General features: G+C 50.0%; 3 protein-coding genes across 6 annotated transcripts; 2 read left to right on the forward strand and 1 right to left on the reverse strand.

Moving 5' to 3' along the window:
* The first annotated feature begins 544 nt into the window (after positions 1-544).
* Positions 545-5,796, forward strand: CLDN19 (claudin 19). 2 transcript variants are annotated; one of them, XM_059487494.1, is made up of 5 exons: positions 545-767; positions 1,687-1,851; positions 2,084-2,171; positions 2,602-2,748; positions 5,283-5,796. In XM_059487494.1, the coding sequence occupies exons 1-5, from the start codon at positions 545-547 to the stop codon at positions 5,323-5,325; spliced, it is 666 nt and encodes a 221-aa protein (XP_059343477.1). In that variant the 3' UTR covers positions 5,326-5,796. The 2 variants fall into 2 exon arrangements, with proteins under 2 accessions (XP_059343477.1, XP_059343478.1); XM_059487495.1 differs by lacking the exon at positions 5,283-5,796 and having other exon boundaries at positions 2,602-2,758.
* A 3,759-nt stretch (positions 5,797-9,555) lies between these two features.
* Positions 9,556-12,956, forward strand: LOC132083103 (claudin-16-like). Its single transcript, XM_059487641.1, has 5 exons — positions 9,556-9,720; positions 10,743-10,845; positions 11,787-11,951; positions 12,100-12,291; positions 12,865-12,956. The coding sequence occupies exons 1-5, from the start codon at positions 9,556-9,558 to the stop codon at positions 12,954-12,956; spliced, it is 717 nt and encodes a 238-aa protein (XP_059343624.1).
* Positions 12,957-14,921: 1,965 nt separating this feature from the next.
* On the reverse strand, positions 14,922-24,265 carry YBX1 (Y-box binding protein 1). Of its 3 annotated transcripts, none has more exons than XM_059487455.1 (8): positions 23,950-24,265; positions 23,543-23,606; positions 20,159-20,192; positions 18,014-18,103; positions 17,491-17,793; positions 17,058-17,137; positions 16,690-16,967; positions 14,922-15,292 (listed from the first exon to the last, which is right to left on the reverse strand). In XM_059487455.1, exons 1-7 carry the CDS (start codon positions 24,104-24,106, stop codon positions 16,721-16,723), a joined length of 975 nt encoding a protein of 324 aa, XP_059343438.1. In that variant the 5' UTR covers positions 24,107-24,265; the 3' UTR covers positions 14,922-15,292; positions 16,690-16,720. The 3 variants fall into 3 exon arrangements, with proteins under 3 accessions (XP_059343438.1, XP_059343437.1, XP_059343439.1); XM_059487454.1 differs by having other exon boundaries at positions 14,922-15,297; positions 23,950-24,264; XM_059487456.1 differs by having other exon boundaries at positions 14,922-15,297; positions 16,690-16,955; positions 23,950-24,262.
* Positions 24,266-25,950: the final 1,685 nt, after the last annotated feature.

Raw genomic sequence — 25,950 nt, forward strand, 5'->3', positions numbered from 1 at the left:
ACTTCCCACTAACCCCCTGGCTCCTGTCAGGGAGCCCCATTTTCGCATGTCCCAACACTGTCATTGAGTGGTTTCCATCTCTCTCCAGACCCAAATCTCTTATGTTGGACCCAAATATCTTCCATGCCCCAAATCTTTCCCCTAAGACCACATTTTTCCCTCTAGGATTCAAATCCCTTGCCTCCAACCCCAAATCACTCTCCTCAGATTCAAATCTCTCCCCCTCAGACCTAATGCTCTTCCCTGGACCCCAGTGCCCCCCCAGGCCTCTAATTCCCGCTTGCCGGTACCCAATTCCCCCTAAGCTCCAGGTAACGCACCCCCTTGGCCCTAACTCTCCCACTCGAAACTCAAAAAATCCCCTCTGGGACCTAAATCTCCCCGCGCAAGACGCACGTCTCTCCCTTCACCTCAAATCCTCCCGACATTGCCCTCCTCCCCCCGCCCCGACCCGTGTTCCCCCTCAGAGCCGCCCCTCGGGCCTTGTCCCTCCTCCCACGGCCGCTCTCCGTCCGCCGGGGCGGGCCCGGGCGCGGCGGCGGCGATGGGCGGCGGGGCGCGGGAGCTGGCCGGGTACCTGGCGGCGCTGGCCGGCTGGGTGGCGGGGCTGGCGGCCGCCGTGCTGCCGCAGTGGCGGCAGAGCTCGTACGCCGGGGACGCCATCATCACGGCCGTGGGTCTCCACGAGGGGCTGTGGATGAGTTGCGCCGCCCAGAGCACCGGGCAGGTGCAGTGCCGCCTGCATGACTCGCTGCTCTCCCTCGAAGGTGGGTACGGGGGCCCGGGGCCCCATAGGATGAGCCCCGCTTCCTTTCCTGGGTGCAGTCTCCGCTCCCCGACTCTGCCTTGGTCTGAGCTCCCCTGGGATCCTGAGATGCCCTTGCCCCTTTGTAAGTCTGAGTCCCGCTGTGGGTTTGACCCTCCCCCATATGGCTCTGAGCCCTTCTCTGTGTTTGAACCCACCTGTATGAGTTTGAACACACATCCCGAACAGGTCTGTACCCTCTTCACGTCTGGATGCCTCCTTCTCTATGCATCTGAGCTCCCCTGGCTCTTCCTGGAGCCTGAGTCACCTTCAGGTCCAAGTCCTTCTTGCCCCCACTCCTATTGTAGATCTGACCCCCCCTCAGAAGGGTCTGAGTCCACTCATCCACTGAGCTGAGCCTTGATGTGGGTCCAAGCTTCCCTCTCCATCTGTGAATCTTGGGCCCCCTCTCAGGACTGAGCCTCTCTTGGCCCTGTGGGTTTGAGCCCATTTGTGTGGCTGGGATGCTCCTGGCCCCAGCAGGTTTGAGCCCCAATGTGGGCGTCACATTTAGATACCAACAGTGCCCCATGGGGACATCAAACACTCCCCCCCACCCCTGCTCCATGACCGTGCATCACCCTTTTGGCATTTGGTGACTGTGGTGCTGCTCCTGGCAAGGTAGTTTCCTAGCCCAGCACAGTCATGACCAGGATGAGGGTGGAAGGGAGGAAGGTCAGGGAAGGCATTGGGAGCAGTGCCTTGAGCTGAGCTGAGGTCCCCATATCTACCAAGTGGGGAGGATATGACACAGGAGCTACACAGCAAGGACAGGGTTAAGGACAGATCCATCACCAGCATGGAACGCAGTGACCTTGCTTCCAGTGCCCGGCTGTGGTCAAAGGCACCTGCTGGGAGCAGTTTTTCTTCCCCCCTTGCAGTTCACATCCAGACATGCCGGGCTCTCATGGTCATTTCTCTCCTCCTGGGCTTCTTTGGCATCATCGTGAGCGTGGTGGGCATGAAATGCACTAAAGTTGGGGAGGAGGATCCTGTCACCAAAAGCCGCATAGCTGTTGCTGGAGGTGTTCTCTTCGTTCTCTCTGGTAAGGCAGCTCTAGCCTTCATACATCACTAGTGCAGGAATCCTCAAGCACCTTTCAACGCTGATAGAGGAAGGGGAGCAGTTTGGTGAGGGCTGGATGTCACTGACAGCCGACGTTTGATGTCTAGTGGAACAGCTAGGCAACCATCTCACTGCATGGGCTTTGGACTAGGTGATCTTTAAAGGTCCCTTCCAACCCAAAACATTCTGTGATTCCACGATTCTGTGCCCAGGTCTGTGCACACTGGCTGCCGTGTCGTTGTATGCAACACAGGTGACCTATGAGTTCTTCAGAGAGAGCACCATCCCCATCAACACCAGGTAAGACCCTGGCTCAGGAGGTGCCCTTCTGAATCCTGTCTTGTCCCTGCACTTCCCATTGGACCTTTCCTTTCTGGTTTTGGTGAGGCACAGCATTGTGGCCCAATGTGCCCCACGGGTGGGACCTCTGCCAGCCCTCGCTGCCACCTTGCAGAAGATGTCGCTGATGCTAAAGCTTTAGCTGTTACCAGCTGGGACTGGGTAGTGGTGCACGTGTGGAATTTCAGCCCAGGGGAGGATTATAAGCTGGGGACATGTGGTAGCTGGATACAGCCAACAGGAAAGATGAGGATGGAGAGGGAAGAACTAAAATCTGCCTTGACATCACCTTGATCACCTCATCGGAGCTTCAAGCATCCTGTTGCCCATCTCAGTTTGCACCTGTGCCTCTCTGCCCCTCCCTGATGCGCCCTTACCCCTTTCATCACAGGTACGAATTCGGCTCTGCTCTCTTCGTGGGCTGGGGGGCCGCCAGCCTCTCCATGCTGGGGGGGTCCCTCCTGTGCTGCTCCTGCCCTGCCAAGGAGCGCCGAGGACGGCAGTACCATCAGCAGTCACAGCCCTCCACAGCCCAGGACTATGTCTGAGCCCTCGCCCTACGCTCCTGCTGCCCAGTGCCTCCCTTCCCTCCCAAAAAGAGGCAAGACCCTGGTGTTCCCACCCTGCCTGGACCCTGAATGTGCCGTGAGACCTTTCTCCTTCTTATCTTCCAGGTTTCAGCACCATTTTCAGTGCCATTCTCCAAAGCAGAGGTTTTAAGTGTCACACCTGTCACATCCATCATTGCTGTGTGCTCAGCTGGGCGGGGTGCTGCCCCCAGCCCCACATTGTGGTCACACCATCTCTGTCTGTCACAGGGATTCTCTGGGGGTGCTGCAGGGAGGCTGATGCCAGGGGCAAAGGGGCACAGAGCCAATTGGCCAGTCCCACAGGGGTGTGCCACACAGAAGGGGTTTGTACCATGGCCACCCCTTTCTCACATCCTGTTTTCAGGAGCAAGTGGGGAGGAAAGCCAGTGTTTGGTTTTCCTTGGATGAGGTTTTTACTTCTAACAGCACCAGCCCAACTTTGGGTTCAAGCATCCCTAAGCCCCGTTCTTGGCAGAGGGATGCTTTTAGGATGCAGCATTGCCCTTCCTCATTGCTACTGAAAAGCAACAGTTTAAAATTATTATTAATTATTATTGATTCCTTCCTGGAGGCCAGTTGCTCCAGCTGAGCTCTGCCAGCCCAAACCTGCCTTGGACTCATTCCTGTCCAGGACCAGGCTGTGCCTTGTTAAACAATGAATGGGTTTGGGCAAATTAAAGCAGCAAAAAGAGGGTCTGAACATAAATTATTTGTTTTTGGTTACAGATGGACAGAGCCCTGAATTTTGGTGCCTCCCTGCTGGGTCCAAATCCCTCTTCCCCTGCCAAGATCCCCTAGAGCAGACAGTGAAGGTTCCAAATACAACCTGCTAATTGCCTCCACCACTTTGTACCTCTATTCTACTGCTACTAATTGTTTTGCAACTGCCAAAGCTCCAATTTCATCTGTAAATCCTCCAAACTCTCTGTACTCCATCCCTCCAGCCCTGCTGCAGGTGTTGCGCCAACCAACCCACAGGGAAGGACACTGAAAATTATCCAAACAGCTTCATAATCTATTTTTTAATTTTATCTTTAAACCCAAATATGAAGAGAAAGCTGATTTTTAAAAAAATTTGGGTTGCTCTATTTTATTTTGTTTATTTTGCTCTATTTTGTTTTATTCTATTTTTCTCATTTTTATTTTCTTTCCTCCTGTTTTATTTCCTTTCCCTCTATTTGATGTTATGCCCATGCTCGGGTCTGGGTCCCTGGCTCTGCTGGAGGAGAAACAATGCTATTTTTTCCCCGAGGGGGCGCGTGATTTCTCTCTTTCTCCCTGGCATGAACTGCCTTTATCTCTTTTAAGTTGCAGTCCCCCTGTAAAGCTGTCCTGCACACCTCATGGGAGAGCAGTGCTTCTAGGCTGGCATCACCCATCAGGTGCTGAACCCAGATTTTGGGGTTCGAAAAACAACAACCAAAGCCACTGCAGTAAGGATTGAAAAGGAATCTTATGCTTTAAAAGAAACAAACAAAAACAACCCCCCCCCAAAAAAAAAAAAAAAAAAAAAAAGCAAAAAACAAACAACCCCACACACTAAAAAGGCCTTTTTATATTTCAGTGTAAAGAATGTTTTTTATTCTATTAATATAAATTTCATTAACTTTCCCTTGGGATGCATGGCCTTGGATTTTTTTGTACTTAAAATTGTGACTTGGTGGTATTACAATATTTTAAATCATGGGCATCTTTCTGGAACTGTCTCTTTGATCTCCCCTCACTCCCCATCTGGACCAGTCCCCTCCAGTGCTGGTTCAGAGCCACTTCTGCAGTGTGGCAGGAGCCTTTCCCCCATCCTCAACAGTTCTTGCCCTCCTGGCTAAATATATTGCATCTTTTGCCATGTGTTGCTCTCAAAGGTGGGGATGTGTTCTTACAAATTTCTTCAGATTAAATCCTTGGGAATCCAGCTTGACCCCTCCACAAGTCTCTTCCCAAGGCTGAAATGCCACCAGCATCTTCCACTCATAGGCCCTCTCAGGAACCCTCATAGCTGAAGTCTTCCTGTTTTCTCCCATTTGCCATTAATTCAGAGCTGACTTGTGCCTAATTGGGTATTTACTAATTTAAGCCGATTTGTATTCCACTATGTGGGACGTGGCCCCTGCTGTGCATGTTTTTCTTTAGAGGTCATGTTTTCCATCCAGGTTTTTGCATGGCTGCTGTGTCGCCTTAGCATCCTCGTCTTGCCTCCTGCATCTAGTCCAGAAATACATCCCATCCCACCTCAGACCCCGGGATTTGCTGTCCTTGGTGGCTGCTGCGACATCTCCAATAGTCACCTGAAGGCTTCCTGGGGATGGACACCCAGGCTGGAAGCACATCAGAGAGGGGGATCTGCCTTTGGTCACAGCACAGGCAGGCTGAAACACTTTTCACCCCTCCAACGCACTTAGTCATTAAACCAGTTGTTGGGAGTTGGGATTTTTTTTCCTTTTTCTTTTACTTACAGATTTTTCTTTTTCCCATAAATTGCTAGGAAACTAACTACTGGGGGCTTATGGATACTTAGGGGTACTTAAGAAAGACAAAAGACTGTGTCTGAAGGCGGGAGAGGAGTGGAGCATCTGGGTACAGCTTTTTTCCCTCGGGGAGTTTCTCTCCGGGGCACGGAGATGCCGCCAGAATGGGGCCAGGTGAAATAGCCGGGGTTGGAGGCAGCTGGGTGCGCTCGCTCGTTGGCATCAGAGGAGGACAGGCAGGCTCTCCCTTCCTGCAAGAGAGAATTACCGGCACTGAGGCACCGATCACCGTGTGCCCGTGTGCCCCGGCAGTCCCGAACCTCGCCTCTGGGCCCCGCTGCCCTGGCCCCGCTGTTTTTTCGGTTTCTCCACGCTGAGGCCGGCGCCGTCCCTGAGTTCCAGCTACCACTGTGGAACTCCTAATACATCTAGTCCACCACCCCCGGATTTTTTTTGCTCATTTCTGCCAGCTGTGACGGTAACTGCACCAAAGTGGAAAGTGCCAGCAGCCCAGAAGGCTTTTGCTGTGTCCCTGGTTCTGTTTGTTGTTAGTGTTATTGTTTTGTTTGCCTTGTTATACATACTAGTAAAGAATTGTTATTCCTGTCCTCATATCTGCCTGAGAGCCCCTTGATTTCAAAATTATAATAATCCAGGGGTCGGGGGTTTACATTCTCCATTCCAAGGAGGCTCCTGCCTTCCCTGGCAGACACCTGTCTTTCAAACAAACACACCAGATTAATGGGTAGTATTGAGGTTTTGGGTCATACCTCTTGCTTTCAGCCACAGCCCTGTGAAATAACAGTCACTTTTTAAATAGGCAGAAATGAGGGAAAAGGGAAAATTACCCCCACACACAGGCATGCAGAAGGGCTTTTCTCACACATCTGAGACATGGTTGTTTGAATTTGGTGGTGATTTTAATAATTCTTATTCACTGTCCTGCCCCTGCAACATCTGCTGAGTCCTCTCTAGTCCTCTGAGATCATCCCATCTCAGAAAACATCTTTCTTTTTTTTCCCCTTCCAGCCACAGCAGTTTTTTTTAGTAAAATATTTGCTGAAGTTCAAGGTTTGGGTCTTGTCAGCACGTTTTTAACACATGGTTGTGACAAACCTCATCGTTTTGACAAACCAAAATTTTTTTTGACAAACCCAAGATCCGATTTTCACTGTCATTAACCCGGGAAAGGAGCTTAATCATTTGACCACTGTTATGTGGAGTCGTGGGCGGGAGACAGACGCACGACACAGCGCGGAGTCGCGGGCAAAGAGCACCGAGCTGAGCGCGCTGCCCTTTCTGTGGGGCGCTCGAACCTCCCGGCTTAGAGAGCTGACTGGATGGGACCTCTCCCCCAGCCCTCTGGCCAGGGGTATATCTGCACCTAAGCGTGAACAGGGTTGGCTGAGGTCTTTGTTACCTCTTTTCTGGAATGAGCCCGGTCGGACGAATTGGATTTGTTATGGCCAGATTTACCTTGTTCGGCTACAGACTCGCTGTGCTGTGACAGACTGCTCCTAGTTCTGCTCCTCTACCTGCCTCTTTTCACCCCCAAAAAGGTTTCAGTTGGGGATTAACAAAGTGGATTAGTTCGATATAACATAAACTGAGTGTTTAGACAGAGCAGAAAATACAAATACACCTATTCTATAGGTGTTGCCAAGACCATGGAGGTACAGTTTTGTATCGCTTGGGGTCACACAGTATTTCATGCGTCATAGATGTCCAAGAACCATTCTTGATCTGTAAAGGTTGGAAAATGAAGGTTCACAAACCCTTCTGAACATTTTTGGCCTTAATTCACTGCTGCATTCCAAAGCATTAGGCTTGCCATGTGCCAGAATTCTGGGAAAATAGAATAGCTCAAAGCCCCAGGAATGTCACACATCAAGCACCTGGGCATCTCTGCAGGGCTGAAGGATTTGTCCAGATTGGTGTTTTGCCAAAATGCCCACAGTAAAATGCTGCAGAGGATTATCTAGAGGAAAAAAAAAAAACAAAACAAAAAAAAAAACAAAAAAACAAAACCCAAAAAAAACCAAAAAAACCCCACAAAACCCACACAACAAAAGAAAGCAAAACCAACCCTAAAAACCCAAATGCACCTCACCTATGACCGACGAACGGAAATGAGAGATGAGGGTGAGCAGCGGCAGAGCCATGAGGCGCAGCTGAGCCCAGGGATGCTCGGAGGGGGCTGTAACACAGATCCTGTGTAATCCCCAAACAGTAGGGGATTAGAGAACAAACCTGAAGCTTTTCGGGCACTCCAAGTGCCAGACGGCCGGGGTGCTGCTGCTCAGGTTCAGAGGCGCCTCCTTGGGGGCTGACCAGACAGGTACCTGAGCCACCGCTGCTGCAGGGGTTTTCACTTGTTTTCTGCTTAATGGGAAAAAAAGAAAGGTCTTAATTACCAAAGAGGTTCATTACCACCCTGGCATTCCAGCTCCTTTCTTTGGCCCCTTCCAACCCTCTGAACTCAGGTATCGCTCCTGGATCTTACTCCATTCCAGCGTCTTAGGCCACTCATTCTTAGGCAGTAATTGAAAGGTCTAATAAAAAAACGATTATTTGTCCAGCACACATAGTCCCCCACCTGGGGAGAGTTCCCAGCAGGTTTCCACTGGTTTTCTCATGTGACATTTTTGGGGAGGCTCCATTCCCAGCCTATGGCTGCTCTAACTGCAGGGATGCCCATCATGTCTCAGAGCACAAAACCCAGCTGACATACCTTGGACAAACCCCAAATAGCCCAGCACAAGCTCCAGCTGTTGCTGCGTCTCCCTGACTCCATTAGATAAGTCAGGATCCAATCCCATCAGCACTTAAGAGCCTTCCAGACTTACATCCCTTATCCCAAATCATCAGCAACAAAGAGATTCTGTCATCACCCCCTCTGCAACAACGATGAGCCTGCAGTGAAGGTAAATAGTCCATGCTCTCCATTATTAAAAAGGTTTAGAGCTGATTTTTCCTAGCATTAAGATTTTCTTTCTCTTCCTTTTTCTTGATTATATAACTGAAGTGGTTGAACAGATTTTCTTCAAAGGCTCCAAAACAGCTAGGCTCTAGCAGAAACAAATAATGCTCTGGGGAATGAGCTCAGAAGAGAGCCTGGGGAATTAAAAAAACTGACTGTAAATTGGGGTCTAAGAGACTGCCCACTTGGAGTGAAGCTGATGAACGTGCTCAGAGATGATGGGAGAGTGATGCATTTACTGCCAGTGAGATCCCAAGAGGGGATGCGGGGGGACATGGGGCACATTGGGTGTGGGGACAACCCTCCTTCCGTCTTTGCCCCACAGGGAGCCTGTGCCATGCCAGGGTGGGCGCCCTCTGGCTGGAGGTGCTCAACAAGGATGAGTTATCATTTCATGGTAATTAACTCATGTAGCTCAGAAACTCATCTGGGGCTGCTAATTAACTCATTTGTATGAATCCCTGTCCAAAGGGTTGTTGCAGTGGTTGCAAATTCAGGCAGTAAAATATTTGGCTTTTTGGGTTGCAAAACATGACAAAATAGGGTTCCTGTCCCGGGTTTGCAGACACAATGTCCCCAGCTCATACCCTGGGCACAGCTCTCTTCTCTCCAGAGTCCCTTCACCTAGACATGGAAAACATCCATCTAGGATGGAAAACAAATGGTGCCCTCCCTTCTCCTCTGTGGAAAGCCTTGGCAGCTCCTCAGGACACCCACATCATGCCCCAGCAGCCTTTGTCCCCCTTGGAATGGGAGATGTGTCTTTGGGCTTGTGCTTAAGATTAGGACACCTCCATGGGACACTTGTTTGTGCTCCAATCTGGATGTTTAACACCTCATAGCTTTTCTTGGAGTGAAAAGCAAAAGCAAGAAAAGGCAGAAGATGCACCCACCAAGTCACATGGCAGGGATGGGTCTCTAGAGGTTCTCTGGAAACACGCTTTAGGTCACAGGTTTTCCTAGCAGCAGTTATTTGACAGTGGTTTCCAGCATCTATTGATTGCCAAAGGGCAAGTAATGATGGTTGGCATTTTCTATTTGGAAGAAAGGGAACCAATGTGGGAATGTATCCACTACAAAATTACTGTGTGTCTAAAAGCTCTCTCTACATGTAAACCTCGTGGCCCAACCTTGGCTGAGGATATTAGAGCGTTTTGACAGCAAGTGAGCACTGTGAGACAGGACCCAGATGACTCTTAGATATCCAGAGGATGCCTGGCCTCGGTGGCACCTTGTCCTTGTAAGATTGGGTGTCTGGAAGTAGCCAGAGCAGAGTTGGTGAACATCTCTGTGCCCTTGCAGGTCTCCCCATGAGTGCAGCCCTACAGGTGACAGCATTCGGGCTTGCTCTTCTCTCAACACTCTTCCTGCTCCTGGCCACATGCACAGACTGCTGGATGGTCAATGCTGATGACAGCTTGGAGGTGAGCAGAGCAGCCACCTTTAAGGTGAGCAAAGCAACCATCATCCTCAAGGCGAGCAGCTGAGAGCAAGGTGGGTGCCTTGCCATCCATGAGTGCAAGAGTGACGGGGGTCACGCACGGTCGGGACGGACGGAGACGAGATCTCTTTGAAGCCAAGTCGTGTAACTTGTTTATTACAAAGGGCGTGGGTGCAGGGCCCTGCTGGGAGCTGCCAGCCGCAGCTCGGAGCAGGCCCGAGAGAAGAGAGGCTTAAAGTGAAGAGAGTCAACGGCAAAGGTTTAAGAGCGGAGAGCATGTAGAGAGGAGGGGGTGAAGGAGTGCAGAGGGAAGACAAAGAGACAAAGAAAGAAAAGGGCGCGAAGAGGAGCGCGAGAGCGAGCAAAGAGATAAGGGAGAAGAGAGATAAGAAAACGCCAAAAGAGAGCAAAGTTCCCATTACAATACAATAAATCGTCTTCAGTGTTGAATATGCAGATTCTCATTAACCAATCTACTACAGCATGCATATCTTATAACATTTCCACACAACATATAAGAATCACTACATTACCGTACTATGTTTACGTGTTAAACCCTAAATCTTATTCTTTGGGCCCCATCTGCCAAGCTGCAAGGCCTGCTCTGACTCTTAGGCCTGCCTGCTTGCAGAGGGAATTGTTTCCTCCAGGGGGGATTACATTCAACTGGTCACAACTAAGGTATCTCAAAGGTTGCTTTCATTTCAATCTCACTTATAGTTTCTATATTCTCAAAATCTTTTGCCAGGCAGTCATATTTAAAAGGCTTTCTTGTTTCGTCCTCCCCAACACATGAGGTTGCACAATGGCTCCACAGGCTTGGAAAAGGGACATGATGGGGCAAAGCCACTGCTTTGTAAATTGAAGGATTAGATGATTATGGAGGCAGAGGAATGGAGCAGGAGAAAACAGAGAGCAGGTATGGGCAGGGAGTCACCAGGACATATCCAGGTGTAGTAGTGGGAGCCTGAAATCTGCCTTGCTGGGCTGGGAGATCCATGGGAAGCTGGGGAGACTCTGGTGCTTTTTGCATGAATGCCTTTCTCCTGCTTCCAGGTAAGTCACAAATGCCGGGGCCTTTGGAGGGAGTGTGTCACCAACATGCAGGACGGGGTCAGGACCTGCGACCAATATGACTCCATTCTGGCTGACCACCCGGGTGAGCTGACCTGCCCTGGAGGCATTTATTAAGTTCACAGCTCAGAGTCTTCTTGAAAGGCAAGAGGGAAAGTGATTTTCATTGCACCAAGCTGCCCTTTGTCAGTCAGCCACACCAGCCTGTCTTGATCTCTTGATCTCCTGCCCCAATAGCCTGGTCTCGGCAGAAACTTGGCAGTTAGACCTGCCATGGGGTCATCAGGCAGGAAAGATGCTGTGAAGCTGTGCCACCTCACGACAAACATGCTCCAGCATGTAGAGCCTAGGGTTTGCTACCCACTGTGCTGCAGGCAGAGCAAGGACCATTCCCACTGGCCAAGGACCCATGCCCACAGCTCAGGGACAGTCACATCAGGGTAGGGACATTTCTTCTGGCCTGCACAGGGCCTACCAAGAGAGAGAACCTTTGTACTGGGTCATGACATGGAACAACACAGATTCAGGCAGTGGAGAAGGAAAGTAGTTGGTATGGACTAAGGGGGACTGCCACCTTGCTCTGGGGGAGAAGCGAGCTTTGCAGGGCAGTCCCATCACAGCTAGTGATATGATCCATGCCAGCTCTAGGTTTTCACTGGTATATTGACATTTGCTGTTTAAAACACCTGCTACACAACTTGGAGGAAAAAACAGTGTGAGAGGCAGTGTCTTCTGCTCAAGAATGGCTTGAGCAGGCAACTACATACCAGGTGGTGATGGGTATACCTTGAGTTGTTTGGTTTCTTGAGGTGGTCTAATCATGGGTTTAAGTCCTTATTAAGTTTCTGATGAGCTTTTTGAGCACCTTCCCTTGGCCCATGGCAGGGATGGAGTTGGTGGATTCCAGTGTGATGGCCACTGGTGAGCTGGGTGACTCAAAAAGGACATGGGCAGAAATCTGGAGACCCCTGTTCCTCTGGTAATTCCTCATTCCTGTTTCTGGTTGTTTTTAACTTTTCTACCCAGTGAAGATTGTGGTGACACGGACCCTGATGATCGCAGCAGATCTCCTGGCTGGCCTGGCTTTGGCCACACTGGTCCTTGGGCTTGACTGCATCACCTTCCTCAAGGAAGATCCTTGTGTCAAACTGAAGTTGTGCTATGGAGCTGGAGTCATACTCTGCGTTGGGAGTGCGTGACTGGGGAGCTTTGGAGCAAACAGACTTCATGTCCCACAGGGAGCTGGGGAGCGTGCTGGGAGCTGGTGGCACCCGCTCAGCGGGGCTTGGGGAGCATGGGGTGTTGTAGGGTTGTTTTTAACAAGCCCCTTTTCTCCTAGGCATCCTGGGTCTCATAGGCTCTGTGTGGTACGCAGTGGATGTCTACGTGGAGAGGGCCATGCTGGTGTCACACAATATATTCCTGGGAGTCCACTATGACTTTGGGTGGTCATGCTGGCTGGGGATGGCTGGCTCCATGGGCTGCTTTGTGGCATCTGTCCTGCTGACCTGCTGCCTCTATGCCTGCACAGGTCAGTCTGTCTCATTCCACCCCATCTTATCTCAAGTAGCTTTTTGCCCGGCAGATCTAAGGGGTAAAGGACCAGCTCAGAGAGCACAGAGGCTTCTTGCAGGGCCCAGCCTAACCAAGGGGGACTCCTCTGTGCCCAACCTGTGCCCCTTGGCTGGGAAGGCTACACAAGGCAGAACAGGGCTGAGTGGGGGGCCCCATAAACCCTATAAGGGCGTGAAGAGGGTGCAGGGATCCATCCACATCTGTGGGCCTCCAGGTCCTGATGAAGGTGCGCTGATGTTTACTCAAAGCAGTAGCTGTGCTGAAGTTGAATCCCTGTCATCAGCCAAAGCCTGAGACAATGGCTGCAGGGATGTGCTGGTTGAAATACAGCCCTCCCACCAGGGACATTGGGCAGATGATGCTTCTCCAGACGTCATCTCCAATCTTTATGCCTGGTCCCATGGGGTGGAAGTTAACCCTGCTGGCTGTCTCAGTTAATTTCTCCTGCTGTGTCCCCATGCTGTGGCAGTCCCAAGTCACCCTGCAACTGCCAGCCATGATTGACACAAGCCCAACTCTTTCCTGGTAGCCCCCAGCAGCCGCTGTCAACCCCAGAGGCATCCCCAGCCCCGGGGCCGAACAGCCACCAGCAAGATGTACGCCATGGATTCCCGCGTGTGATGGCAGCACCTCCTGCGCCCCGCCCTGATATGGGACCTTCTCCCTGCCAGTCCGACCCCATTAAAGCACTAGCACCTGTACTGAGACATTTCTGCAGCTGCTTCCAGGTAATGATGCAGCTGGCTGACTGCTAAAAGCAAAGGTACTGCAGCAGTCAGCCAGGGAAGGGTTTTTTCCCCACTTCCAGCCAGGTTTCATGAAGATAAATCCCAGAAAAGTATTGCTTTAAGGGAAGATGCCCCTGTTCCTGGGAAAGCTGTCAGGACACTGAGGGCAGAGTAGCTCCTCTGACATTGCTCAGCCCATGCTTTGGGAGAATTCAGTGGGAAGTCTTTTCCACACGGAGCAGCACTGACTCCATGTGGCTGGTAGCCTTCCCACACCAGCCCCACTGGAAACCTTCCCTGCGCTCGGACTCAGGGCAGTATGAGGCTTGTGCTCAAAAACTGGGTAAAACCAGGAGTCTGGAATACTTAGTTATCCATGTTTCCATGGGGAATCATGAAGGAACACCGAAGCCATACACACAAGGGGGTGAGTCAGTCTGAAGTACTTCTCACGCCAAGCTAAGCACACAGACACCTTTGCAGCACAGGAAAACCAAGCAGAATCTCCTTGGCACTGTCACCCTGAGAGGAGGAAAGTCCAGCTCCAGGCCCAAGCCGATGGTGCTGCAGGGACACAGTCAGTCCCCAAAACAGATGGGTGTGAAGACTCGCAGTCCCACTCCTGCAGCCCCGCCAGGCTGCAAAGCACCGGCATCCAAAACCTAGAGAGCTGTAAGGGTCTTCTTGAGCCATTTGCCCCCTCACATGAAGTCAAAATGCAGCAAAGCTGTTTTTTAGTGCTGCTTCTCACACTTCTGCAAGTCTGGGGCAAGTCTGTCCTGTTTCCCAGGACCCCAGGAACCTGGGAAAGGAGAAAATCCAAACGCTGAGTGGCAGGAAAGAGCAGAGATGAGATTGTGCAGTCAAACAGCAAACAGCAGTGTCTGGAGGGCAGGATGCTCACAAACGGCACAGCCAGGGGATGAGCACGTGTAAGCATCAGCAGGTGTAGAGAGCAAAGCCTGGAGCACTAGGATTGTTGGGACACCTGGGATGAGTGGGACACTGGAGACCACAAGAAAATTAAGAGCACAGAGCTCACTGGTATGCAGAAGGGTCCCAAAAACTGCCACTGGGCAGTGACCCCCTCGTGCAGGTGCTCTGCACTGGTTCTGACGGGTGCTGTCAGACCGTGGCACAGTGTGAGCTCCATGCTGAAGGAGCAGCCCCCACTCACCGAGTTCTCACCATGGCAGCGGGGTGCAGCCAAAGCCAGCTTTGCCAGAAGGCACAGCCCCCTCTCCACGCTTCTGCACCCAGGGGCTCTGCAGTGCATTCATGGAGCAACAGCGCTATAGCACAGCCCCAAGGGCCAGTTCGGGACTTTTCTGGTATCTAGAACCTGGCACAGGCTGCCCAGAGAAACCAGGGCTGTCCCATCCCTCCAAGTATTCAAGGCCAGCTCGGACAGGGATGGGAGCAACCCAATCTGCAAGCTGCAAGTAGAAGGTGTCCCTGCCCCACTGACAAGGGATGGGATGGGGCGAGCTTTAAGTTCCTCATTCCTCCAACCCAAACCAATGTGTGATTTTACCATTTTTGGGGGAGGGATTCCCCCTTTTTTTTTAAGCACCATCACACCAAGTCAGGTCTGTAAGTGCTGTATTCCAGCAAGGGCACAGCCAAGCTGTACCAGCAAACAGCTCCTGGAAACACACTGGGCCAGCACTAGAAACTCCCACCCCTCTGTGGCTGCCCATCATTCTCCAATGTGACTCAACTGCACCCTCATTGGTTTTTTTACTTCAACTTTTCTGCTTTACCCCACCAGCCTGTATGCCCAAAGAGTAAAGCAGTCATTTTTTTGCCAAACCTTCTACGAAGACTGAAAACCTTTAAAACACCTAAGCACATATGGTAACTCTTTAAGACCTTTATTAACAGATGCTTGCAGTTTGACTTGAAAAAATCAGGCGTATATTTCATACAAATTAAAAATGAGGTTCTTAAAAATCTCAACGTGACCAGATATGAAACAATTTACAAACTTTTAAAGGTATATTGAGAAAAACCAGGCTTTTAAAAAACGCGTTTATCATTTCCAAAAAGAGAATTCTTTAGGTAAAAATAATAAAAACCCCATGCTGCATAGATAATGCAGATAGTTCTAGTAATCTGGTCAACAGCAAAAAGCAAGCACTTAAGGTCTTCAGTTCCAATTCTTTTGTTCATTTCTTATTGCTGGAATTTCATTTTCTTCTTCATTTCTTGAAGTCTTTTCTTTGATGACTAAACTGAAAAAGAGGGAAAAAAAGGCTGATCAGACAGGTGTCAAAGGGTTAAAGGGGTGCTTTTTGTACCAAGGCTCACCTGCAACTCAAAAATTCACCCTAAGCTGCCTGACACAAGCTCACAGCGCAACACTCACCGGATACTCCTTATCCCCCACAACCACACCAGCCTCCTTTGCCACAGGGATCCCTCCCGTCAGGGGAAGGGCTGCTTCCCCCAGGCTCTGCCAACATTCAGCCACTGCTCAAAGCAAGAAACTAAACCCAATATTCTCCAATGATACCAGACAGCAAGAGGAACAAAGGTGACTTTGTCATATTCTTCTGAAGCCTACATTTTAAGAATTCGTCCAGGAGGTGCTGACCACAAAGATGAATACTAGGATACAACAAATGTTCACCAAAAGTGCACAGAGATCACTGCAGCACAGTCTGGACAGTGAGTGAATGACCCATCTGCAAGCAGACCATCATGAAGCAGTAGAGCCCATGCAGATGAAGTCCCCAAGCTCCCACAGTTGGGAGAGGCTGCAGCTGCTGCCAACACTGAGCCACCTCGCAGCCCAACTCCTCCAGCCCCTGTCCATCCCATCAGTGTGGCCACTCAGACTGCTCCCACTACAGCCTAAATGCTTCTTGCACTTTCCTGCCCTCCAATAAGCAAGGAACAAAACGAACAGGATACACACACGGGTGACAAGAAATGCAGAACAAGTAGAGTCTTGGCAATGAAAATATTCCCAAATTAGCAGAACTGTCTCTCAGGAGTCAGCACCAAACAAGCCTCAAACACAAACAGGTTCCCTTGCAACTAACCCAGCCTCTGGCCCCTGCCCTGCACACAACCCTTCCAGAGTCCACATCTCAGTACTGCAACACAACTCCCATGTGCTCTGACAAAGCCACAATTTCTACCAGTTTTTTCAGCGCTTTGATTAGATAAAAAGCTGCTCCTGAGACACTCCTGCTAATTCTGCATCACCTTTGTAGAAATGGATGCCAAGGTCTCAATGCCATCCACCTCCCTGTAGGGACTCAGCTCAGGCACTGATGGAGCTAGGTAAATCCCAGCATGTAATTCCCAGCTTCTCCTGACTACTTTCAAGTCTTTACATTTGCACTGCTTGAATTTCTGGGTGAGCAGAGACTGCTGTACACTTGTACTTCTGCACACAGCCAAGATTTTAAGTGTAACAGTATTCCATCAATAACAATTGAAGCTTGTAACTAAGTCTTCCTAATTAGTCAGCATTGATGCAACAAAGCCTCACAATTCAGTTCTGCAGACACAATCACAGATCAGATACAGCATGCGTGAGCAAGAAGAGTCCAAACACTGTAAGGCACAAATAAAAAGAAGCCAACAAATGGCATCCCCAGGCCCCTGCCACGCACCCGGATGATGGTAGAGATGTTAAGCCGGTATTTACTCAGCCCCGCCCTGCTCAGCCTCGGGAGCGGACGTGTTCTCAGCTGGTGGTTCGGCTGTCTTCGTCTCTTTGCCATCTTGTGGTTTAGGGTTCTCTGGGCGTCTGCGTCGGTAGTTGAAATTACGGCGGTACCGACGTTGAGGTGGCTGCTGACTTTGGGTTTCATCCCCTTGGTTCTCTTTATCTTCTTCATTTCCATCCTCTCTAGGCTGTCTTTGACGAGGAGGACCCCTGAAAGTCAAGCTAGGCTTTAACTATGCAGCACCTGAGCATCGCCATGTCCCGGCTCTGTTGCTGAACAAGGCTAAAACCAGCAGCTGATCTGCAGCATACCTGCGAAATCTCGGTCTGTAACCCCGGTACATGTTTTGCCTGACTGGTCTGCCGTCTCCTGCACCCTGGTTGTCAGCACCCTGCAAGACATCAGGCCACAGACCTCCTCAGCCCCAACCAGAAATGTGTTAACTCCACAGCTTGTCACTTTGTGAGAAAGGAGCTGGAAGGTCGTCAGTTCAGTCAAGGTGGACAGCAGTTCTAGGGAAGAGGTGCACACATGATGGAGAATCCTCCACTTAATCATACAAACTGGAACACTCTGGTTTTTAGAAGCTATAACATGAAGACCTTCAGCTACTTCATCTCACGCTACTGCCAAACGTTACCAAAATCAGCTGGAGTACCTACAAGAAGTGTCAAAAGCTGCCTCCCATCACCCTGCTCCAAAGCAACCAAGCCCGTTTAGCGTCGCCTGTCAGGCAAATGTTACCTCCACTATCTCTCCCTGCACGGGAGGGTTGGTGTACTGTGGACGACGCCCGTAGGGCCTACGCATATAGTAAGGTGGGTACCGCCGCCTGCGATAGGGACGGCGTTGCTGGGCTTGGCCTTCTGGTATGTTCTCTCCTCCTTCATTCTTTTCCCCACTCTCACTGTTCTGGTAGTTCTGCTGATAGTTGCGTGGAGGACCCCTACGACGTGGATATCGTCTGTAATGGTTACGATCTGCTGCGTATTTACTGCCCTGCACTGGAACTCCACCAGGTCCTGTGACATTGGCTGCCTCCGCACCCTAAAGAGTGGAAACAGCATTAGGGAAACAGTCACCATCCCACCAGCTACAGCATAAGTCTAGTACCGAGCAAAGATTTATTACATCCACATTGTGAAGAAATGAAAAACCATTCACCTCCTTGGATGTCACCAGGCATCAACTCAAACCACAGGCACCACACCAAAGCCTGCAACCTGAGTTTTCCGTGTGCGCTCTGACACCCGAGAGATGTGTTTACCTTTTCTCCCTCAACCACATCAAACTCCACGGTCTCTCCATCTCCTACGCTGCGGAGGTACTTCCTGGGGTTATTCTTCTTTATGGCAGTCTAACAACACAACAGTGCAGGCACAGCATAAGAATACAAAGGAAGACTTTTTTTTTTTTAGATTACTAAATATTCAAGTTTCTTTATCTGAGGAGAAAGACCTGTACTTCTGAAAAAGCAATTGAATAATTGGGAAAATCCAGGAAGTCATAAAATGTACCTGTATTATGCTCTGGACTATTTGAAATGTGCAACAGTTTTACCATTAACTGGAAGCACCTGTCAACATGCTGTCTGCTGGCTAAAAAGGCAGTTTGAAAACAAAGAGGAGAACTCTCACACCACACACTGGCTAAAGCACTCCTATAATCACAGTTTAAAAATCAATATCACTATGATAGTTATACATTCCTCTGATGCCTATACATCAATATATCACAACCCTTCCAATCACCCTCTTGGATTTCCAGCCCTCCATTATTTCCTACACATCAAAGGACACAGCAGCTTCTGTGTTCCATACTCTGTAAACATAAAAATGGCCTGGTATCAAGAGATCTCCTCCTCCAAGGCTTCCAACACCATAGTTTCTACTACAGGTCTAACCAATTAATCCTAAATCTACTCCAGTTGTGTATTGCACAACAAGGATTGTTCTTTTCCATGCATCAGCACCAGACATGCTCCGTATCAGTGGCCCACCTGTCAAACAACATTACTAGAACAGACTCAGTTTTCAGTGCTCTGCTGTACTGGATGACATCTTCAGCAGACAAGTTAATACTCAATGCACACCTTGCTCAGGCATGTCCTGCTTATCAAACACTTTAAATGAAGGGCAGTAACAGTGTAACAACTTTAATATAAACACCTGCCACACAATTTGATTGGATTTCTTCTGCCCAAATTGTACAAAATCAATGGAAAAACATGCCCACAAGTCTCAGTAACTTTAAGGAAAGCCTTATTACAATAAGCAGCCAGTCCAACAGCTTTCTGTGACACCTGAAGTATGTAACAGGGATGGAGAAAAGCATACACAGCTAGACTTCTCAAACAACCCAATTTCCTTCTGATTAGAGCCCTATAATAATGGTTTAATTGTAAAAATATTACACTGAAACAAATCATTACCAAACTGTTATTTCAGAAACATAGATACCAGCTACATGACAAGTCCTGTAACACAACTAGTAAGTCAAGGTCACTTACAGGTGGCCCTGCTTGCCCATTGGGTCTGAAATCCTCTCAGGGTATGTATAACCTCTCACAAACCAGTGCCTCTAAAAGCTACTAATTCATACAAAGAACAAGCATGAAGCTGAGAGATTAAAAAACAAAACGCTTTCCAGGCATTGTTTTCCCCTTCCTTTGTGTTAACATCAGCAGCATATCCCTAACTTGAGACAAAAGAATGATTCCTAAATGCCAGAGTAAAGCAGGCTCCACTAAGAATTCTTTGTGGTCTGCTTACCAAGGAAATCCTGAGCCAGAAAGGGCAAAAAGCAAACTGCTGATCACAGCCTCTCAATTAGACAAAGAACTAAACCAAGGCAAACCTGCTCCATAAAGTAAGACACAGGTGTGGTGTGCACTCCTGGTCTACTTTCCAGAAGCTTACCTATTTGCCACACATTGTATCTACAGATACATATCAGTTAAATTGAAAAGCCTGTACTAAAATGCTGGTAGACTTCCACGGAAAGCCTAGAACAATAAAATCTGTAATTCTGCCTAGGAAAAAAAAGTTTCATTGTCACTTCATCCATAAGTTCAATTCTCTCCCTGCTGCAAGCTATTAATTTAACTTTATCTCCAGATGCTTACTTAACCACTGTATGAATCCACAAGGTGACTGAACTCCAAGCAGTTACCCCCAAGCCCATACTAGCATTGAGTGCAATTCTCATCACTGTACAACCTCAGCCCACTTGGCTGATGTGCAAAACCCCAAAGTGCAAGCAGGCTCTTCCAGCAATGCAACCAAGAATCAGTTGTTTGTGTTCAAGTAACAGTGAAAAGGCAAGGCTCTTCCACAGCTTCAATCCTACTTAAATGGGTCAGGAACAGGCAACTTCTGAGAGAGAATATGTTTCAGTTTCAAGGAAATCTTACCTGATGGACAAACACATCTTCCTTGGTGTCGTTCCTGCAAGACAACAGGAAATTGAACTTCATTAATAAAATGCACAGTAAATTAAAAATTCAGTTGTTTAGTACAAAGGCAAAATACGCAGATCTATCATAACAGGCTTTCAGCATTACTCCTCAACCTGCTCTCAACTAGTTCCTTTTAGCTTACTGTGTGTAGCAAAGAGATCAGCTTACACAAAGTACGAAGCACATGCTGAAGGCATGCGTCAGTGAGGCACATTCCTCCTCACTGCACACCCCTCCATCCTTCACATCCCATCACCAGAGCTGTTTGAACACCTGACAGTGACCACTCACTCCTTCCAGCAGTGCTCTGTGGGAGACTGCCTACTGCAGCTTTTGGAAGCAGCTCTACCCTTGCCACTGCAGCCTCACTTACAACCCCTCAGCGCTTCACTTACCTGAGGAGCAGCAACACCAGCTGCCCGTGAAGGCAGCACACTTGGTCAAGCCTCAGTCTCCCCTCTCAATGAACAGAAAAGAGCTCAGGTCTCTATCTGTAAGGACCCAAGAGCACCCATCCTTCAGCGTGGCCCTGGCAGAGCTTTCGCAACTGCCACGAGCCTGAACAACCACAGCTCAGTGCCAGCTTCAGTCAGAAGTTTCTTTTCTGCTCTGAAGAGGTACAACAGAGACAACCTCGCGCTGGTGAGGGCTGCACAAGCCATCTCCCCCACTCCCGAAGCATTCCAGCTCCCACCACACCAACCCACCCTCACTGCAGTGTTAAGTTTCATTACAGCATGGAACAGCCTGAACCAACAGCAAAGTGGCTTTTATTTCCTAGTTAAAGACACAAGTAAGCTTGTGTGAAAACATGCTCTGAACTGAAGTGCTCATGGCTAGTGGTAACAGAATACTCGGGATGGTTTTTAGTAAGATAAAGCCAGGTGCTCCTTACCCCGTCTTTAAAAAGTGAGATTTGACAATTAAACTCCTTCCAGAAACCCCATCCAAGCTACAGCTTTTCCATCAGACATCACCAGTAAAAAGTCCCCTTGTTTCCTCTTGAAATTGATGCCTACAGACCACAAAGGTTACTGGGAAAAGGCAGCCAAAAAGCAGAGCCATTCCTTTGTCATCTCCAAAGCCCCAAGAAAGCAGCACTAAGAAGCCCTTGCAAACCCACAGCTGAATGACTCTTCTTCAAAATAAAATGCCCAAAATGCTGAAAACCTCCACAAGAGAATGGTAACATGCTTCTAGTAAAAATGCTGAGCACCTCCTTTCATCCTCAGCTGAAAAACGGTGGTAGCAAGTGCTCATCCACAACATGGACGCCCTGTACTTTTGTACAGGTTCAATTTTGGACAACCAGACCAAATACTTGTTTTTAAAATCCATTTGCAAAGCAGTTTCCATTCAAGAGGACATCGGAGTTTTGGCTGGACAACTAACAAGGTCACACAGAGCTCAGTGAATCAAGTGAAAAATACACCATGTCATTTTTACAGCCTCATGCCACTGGCAACATCACTCCCAATGCTGTTTTCCAGCAAGCACATCTGGAAGCAGCAAGCATGCTGTCACATGTGGATGATGGAACAACAGGACCATCACTTTTTCAAAGACAATTTGGAAGGGTACAAGAGAAACATCCATTTTGAAGGCCAAACAAATAATTGAACTGATCTTTGCAACTATGCCACTCTTCCATTCACATCTTTTATCCACTAAAATATATTAGAAAAAGGGAAACAGGCAAGCAGACAGACTATGAAGATGCCAAGTCCAGCACAGCACCAAATACCGTGCCAGACTGTGCAGCTCCAGCTATGGCACAGACCAGGCCAGCGGCCTTTGCACATCCACTTGTTACTTTGGCAAACACAAGAAACAACCATCAAAGACCCAGAATTCAAACTCCTTCCTATTTTGAAACAGAATCACACCTCTAACACTAAGAACACACAGGAAACACCTGAAGTGAGCATGCAACTACATCAAAGCTCGTTTCAGTTCCATAGCCTCATTTTATCTGAAAGCAGACCTGGCTAAAACAGAGCCGTGCAAGGGCAGGAGCTCCCCACAGCTTCCCTACAGCCAAGCAAAGATTCCAGAGCTGAGGAAATGTCCTCCCCTTCAGTTACCAGGCTCTAATCTCTTGATAATACCAGATCATGCTGGGTTTCTCATTACAAATGGCAACCTCAGGGATTAAACAGCTGCCAAAGTAATGACTGGGGAAGCTGCTCGGATGTCTCAACTAGCTGCTGCTGCTTCCTTGCTTGACTGACACCACAGAACATTTTCACTGCCGAGGAAACAGGAAAAGCCTTCCCTCGAGGTGGGGTTTGTGGCTGGGATTTGGGAGGCGTTCCCAAGGCCAGCGACACAGAAGCTCTCAGCACTGGTGACTCCTCAGCACTGGGAGCTGAAGCATGGCACGATGAACAATGCCAACTGGGCAGACTGGGAGGCAAGTTTGTAAAGCTGCAGACACAACACCAATTCAGGAGCTTGACAGACAATTTAGGCTAGTTCATAAAGTAACAGGCAGTTCAAAAAGGCAGTGTTTAAACCAAACATAAATTAAAGTTCCAATAATAACACTATACTTACTTGCCTAAAGGGAGATTTTCCAGTATGCAGCCTCATTCTGAGACTGGGAAGTTTAAGTACCACGAATTAAGGGAAACAGCTCTGGCAACACTCCGGGGAGGTCCCCCCAACTAATGGGGCCAAGAATTGCCCATTTTTAAGAAACTTGTTTGCAGAGCACTTCCTCTCCTTGACAGGCCTACTTCAGGTACTTATTTAATTCCCACAGCGTTCAAATTATTCTTTCACATCAACCACTGTCATAAAAAGAATCTTCTAGGCACTTGTTTCATGAGACCAGTCCATACACTCGAGTGTGGCAGTAGACTGTGTGAACTGTGCTCCTTTCGCTCATTTTCCTGCTTGCTGGGGGTGTCCTCATTAGAGCGTGTTTTAACTACCAAGTGCTAAAAGCAATTTTTGCTTGCATTGACTGAACTTCATGCAGCAGTTTAAACAAATACTGTGTGTGCTGACAGTCAGTGTACTTTTATATCCTTAAGGGAAAAAAAAAAAACAACCCAAACATCATAAAAGGATGGACCATAATGTAAGACACATCGCCGTGAAAACAGACTTGCTTCGAGAGCGCAGCCCTTGCCTAGGTTAAAGGAGTCAAAAGCCAACCAGGCAAGCCCCGAGCAGGTCAGAAACCCCGGGGTGGAGAAAGGGCGCATCTCACCAGCTCCTTCTACCAAGGAGGGCGAGAGGCGGCAAAGGCACGGCCGCCCCCCGCCCCGCCTGTCACCGCCGCGCCCCCTCCCCGGGCCTCCCCGTAACAAGGCCCCGCGTCCACGCGCTCACCTGTTGATGAAGCCGTAACCGTTCCTCACGTTGAACCATTTCACTGTTCCCAAAACCTTCGTTGCTGCGGGAAGGGGCAGAGTGAAGAGGGGAAGGAGGGGAGGGAGCGGCGCGTCAGGGGCACGTGGCGGGGCGCGCGCACAAAGGCCCCGCGTGGCGGACATCTTGCGCCGCCCCGCCCCCACCCGGCACGCGGGGCCGGCGGCGCGCGGGGCGGCGAGGGAGAGGGGGGCGAGCAACGGCCCCGCGCGCGCGGGGGAGCGAGCGGGGACACGGGCCGGGGGCGGGGAGGGGGCGCGCGCCGCCCCTCGGGGGGGAAGGGAGCGCGCGCCACCCTCAGCCACGGCGGGGGAGGGGCAGGGGATCGGGGCTTCCCACCCCACTCCGGGACCCCGGGCTGCCCTCACCGATGACCTTCTTGTCCCCGCCAGCGGGAGGCGCCGCCGAGGCCAGGCCGCTGCCCCCGTTCCCGGTCCCACCGTTTGGCTTGGAGTCGGCGGGGGCGGCGGGGGCCGCCGCGGGGACGGGGGCGGCGGGCGGCTGGGTCTCGGCCTCGCTGCTCATGGCGGCGGCTGTTCGGTGCGGACGGTGGTGGTGACTGCTGTTTGCGCCGCCTCCCGCGGTGTGATGGTGACTGAGGCCGGCCGTGGGGGGGCTGCTCCCTGCTCCGGGCTCGCTGAGCTCCGCTCTCCGCTCCCGATACCGATCGAACTGGCCACAATGGCGGCGCGCACCGGCTAGCCACCCCGCGCGCCCCGCCCGCACGCGCCGCAATTCGCCACCCGGGCCGCCCGTTAAACGGAGAGCGACCCTATTGGCCTTTCCTCAACCCGCCCCCGCCCCCCACCGAAAACCTATTGGCGACGACACCTGCCTTTCCTCAAGAGCGTGCGCCCATTGGTTGCTTCGCCCGCGGCTGCCAAGCTAGCTTTTCTCACCGGCCGACCCGGGGTCCCCGCCCCCGCCCCTGATTGGCCGTTCCGGCCGCCGCTCCCGCCCTCAACGGGCACGAACGGGGAAGTGCGCGCGCCCATGTGGCGGCGGCTCCCGTCCTCCGCCGCCTCCGGCCCCGCTTCCGCTCGCCGCCAAGACCCAGGGCAGCGCGATCCTGCGGGCGGCCCCGGCCCGAGCGCTCCAGGGGCGCCCACTCCCGTTAGTGATTGCCACAAAGGGCCTGGGAACGTTAAATTCCAGCGGAAAATGACGGATTTGGAGCCGTGTCAGAGCTCCCCAATCCACGTACGGACACGCAGTTACAGCACTGAGCTGACCCGCGCGGATTCAGCTTTTCCCTAAGCATCCCATCCTTCTCTTGGAGGGGCGGGGGCAGCTCCTCACCCTGAGCCCTTCTACCCACCCAGGCTGTCGGAAAGCATTACTGCTGGGTGCTTTTCCCTGCTGGAGCCTTTCTCCAACCACCACCTCTCAGCTCCTCTTCGCCTCCTTATGTCTTCACCTTACAGTGCACCGGAGATGCACGACATCTCCTGCTGCATTCCCCAGAGGGAAGGTCGAGAGGAAAACCCCGTCCTTGTCCACCAATTAAATTTTTCTTAGGCAGCTGAAGAATGTGGTTGGTGGCCAGATTGCTAGCCCTGCTTTGGCTGTATCATTGGTCTAACATGGCAGGAGGGAAAGGTCATCAGCAAGCACCCAGAACATCTCTGGGAGATGAGCCCCCACTCCACCATTTCTGCAACCAACGTGTGTCCCCTTGGGATCAGCTCTCCCAGCACCGCACACAAATCACTGCCCTTGGCCATCCCAGCTCCCCGTATTCCACCCGAGCCAGGGGAGGGTCTCCCAGCTCCACCCACTACATCAACCTGTTAGGAACACCGCTCTCATCCTGCTCTTTGGGAACTCTTTCACCTAATCTTCAAATCAGTTAATGAAGAGAAGGGCTTGAAAACAATAACACAATCCCACAAGGATCTGCACCAGGATGATGACCTGGATAAAGAAGCTAGAATGATGTAAAAATTGGATGCTGCTTGGTGACTGTCACAGTTTTGTATGAGAAAAAAAAAACCAAACCAAACACTCTTTTAAAAGTAATAAACTAACAAAAAATTTAAATTTAATTTCTTTACATTATCAGTAAAAAAAAAGTTATGAAAGAATATTCTAAAGAGTTTGTTTTAATTCTTACTACTTTTTTCTCTTAATTACTGTTAATAAAATTTTCTTTATACCCTTTTAAAATTTTAAGCCTACTTTACCCTTCTCCTAATCCTATCTTCCTATGTCACAAGAAATAAGTATGTAAGTAATTAGCCAACACTAAAACCCATCACACTCACCAACATGTTAATTTAAAAAATTTCAACATTAAAGAAATCTTAAATTAACAAACCAAAACCACTACAGTGAATCACCTGAAAAATAGTCTTACTATAGAATCAGAA

The sequence above is a fragment of the Ammospiza nelsoni genome, chromosome 22, assembly GCF_027579445.1.
Source record: "Ammospiza nelsoni isolate bAmmNel1 chromosome 22, bAmmNel1.pri, whole genome shotgun sequence".
Lineage (NCBI taxonomy): Eukaryota > Metazoa > Chordata > Aves > Passeriformes > Passerellidae > Ammospiza > Ammospiza nelsoni.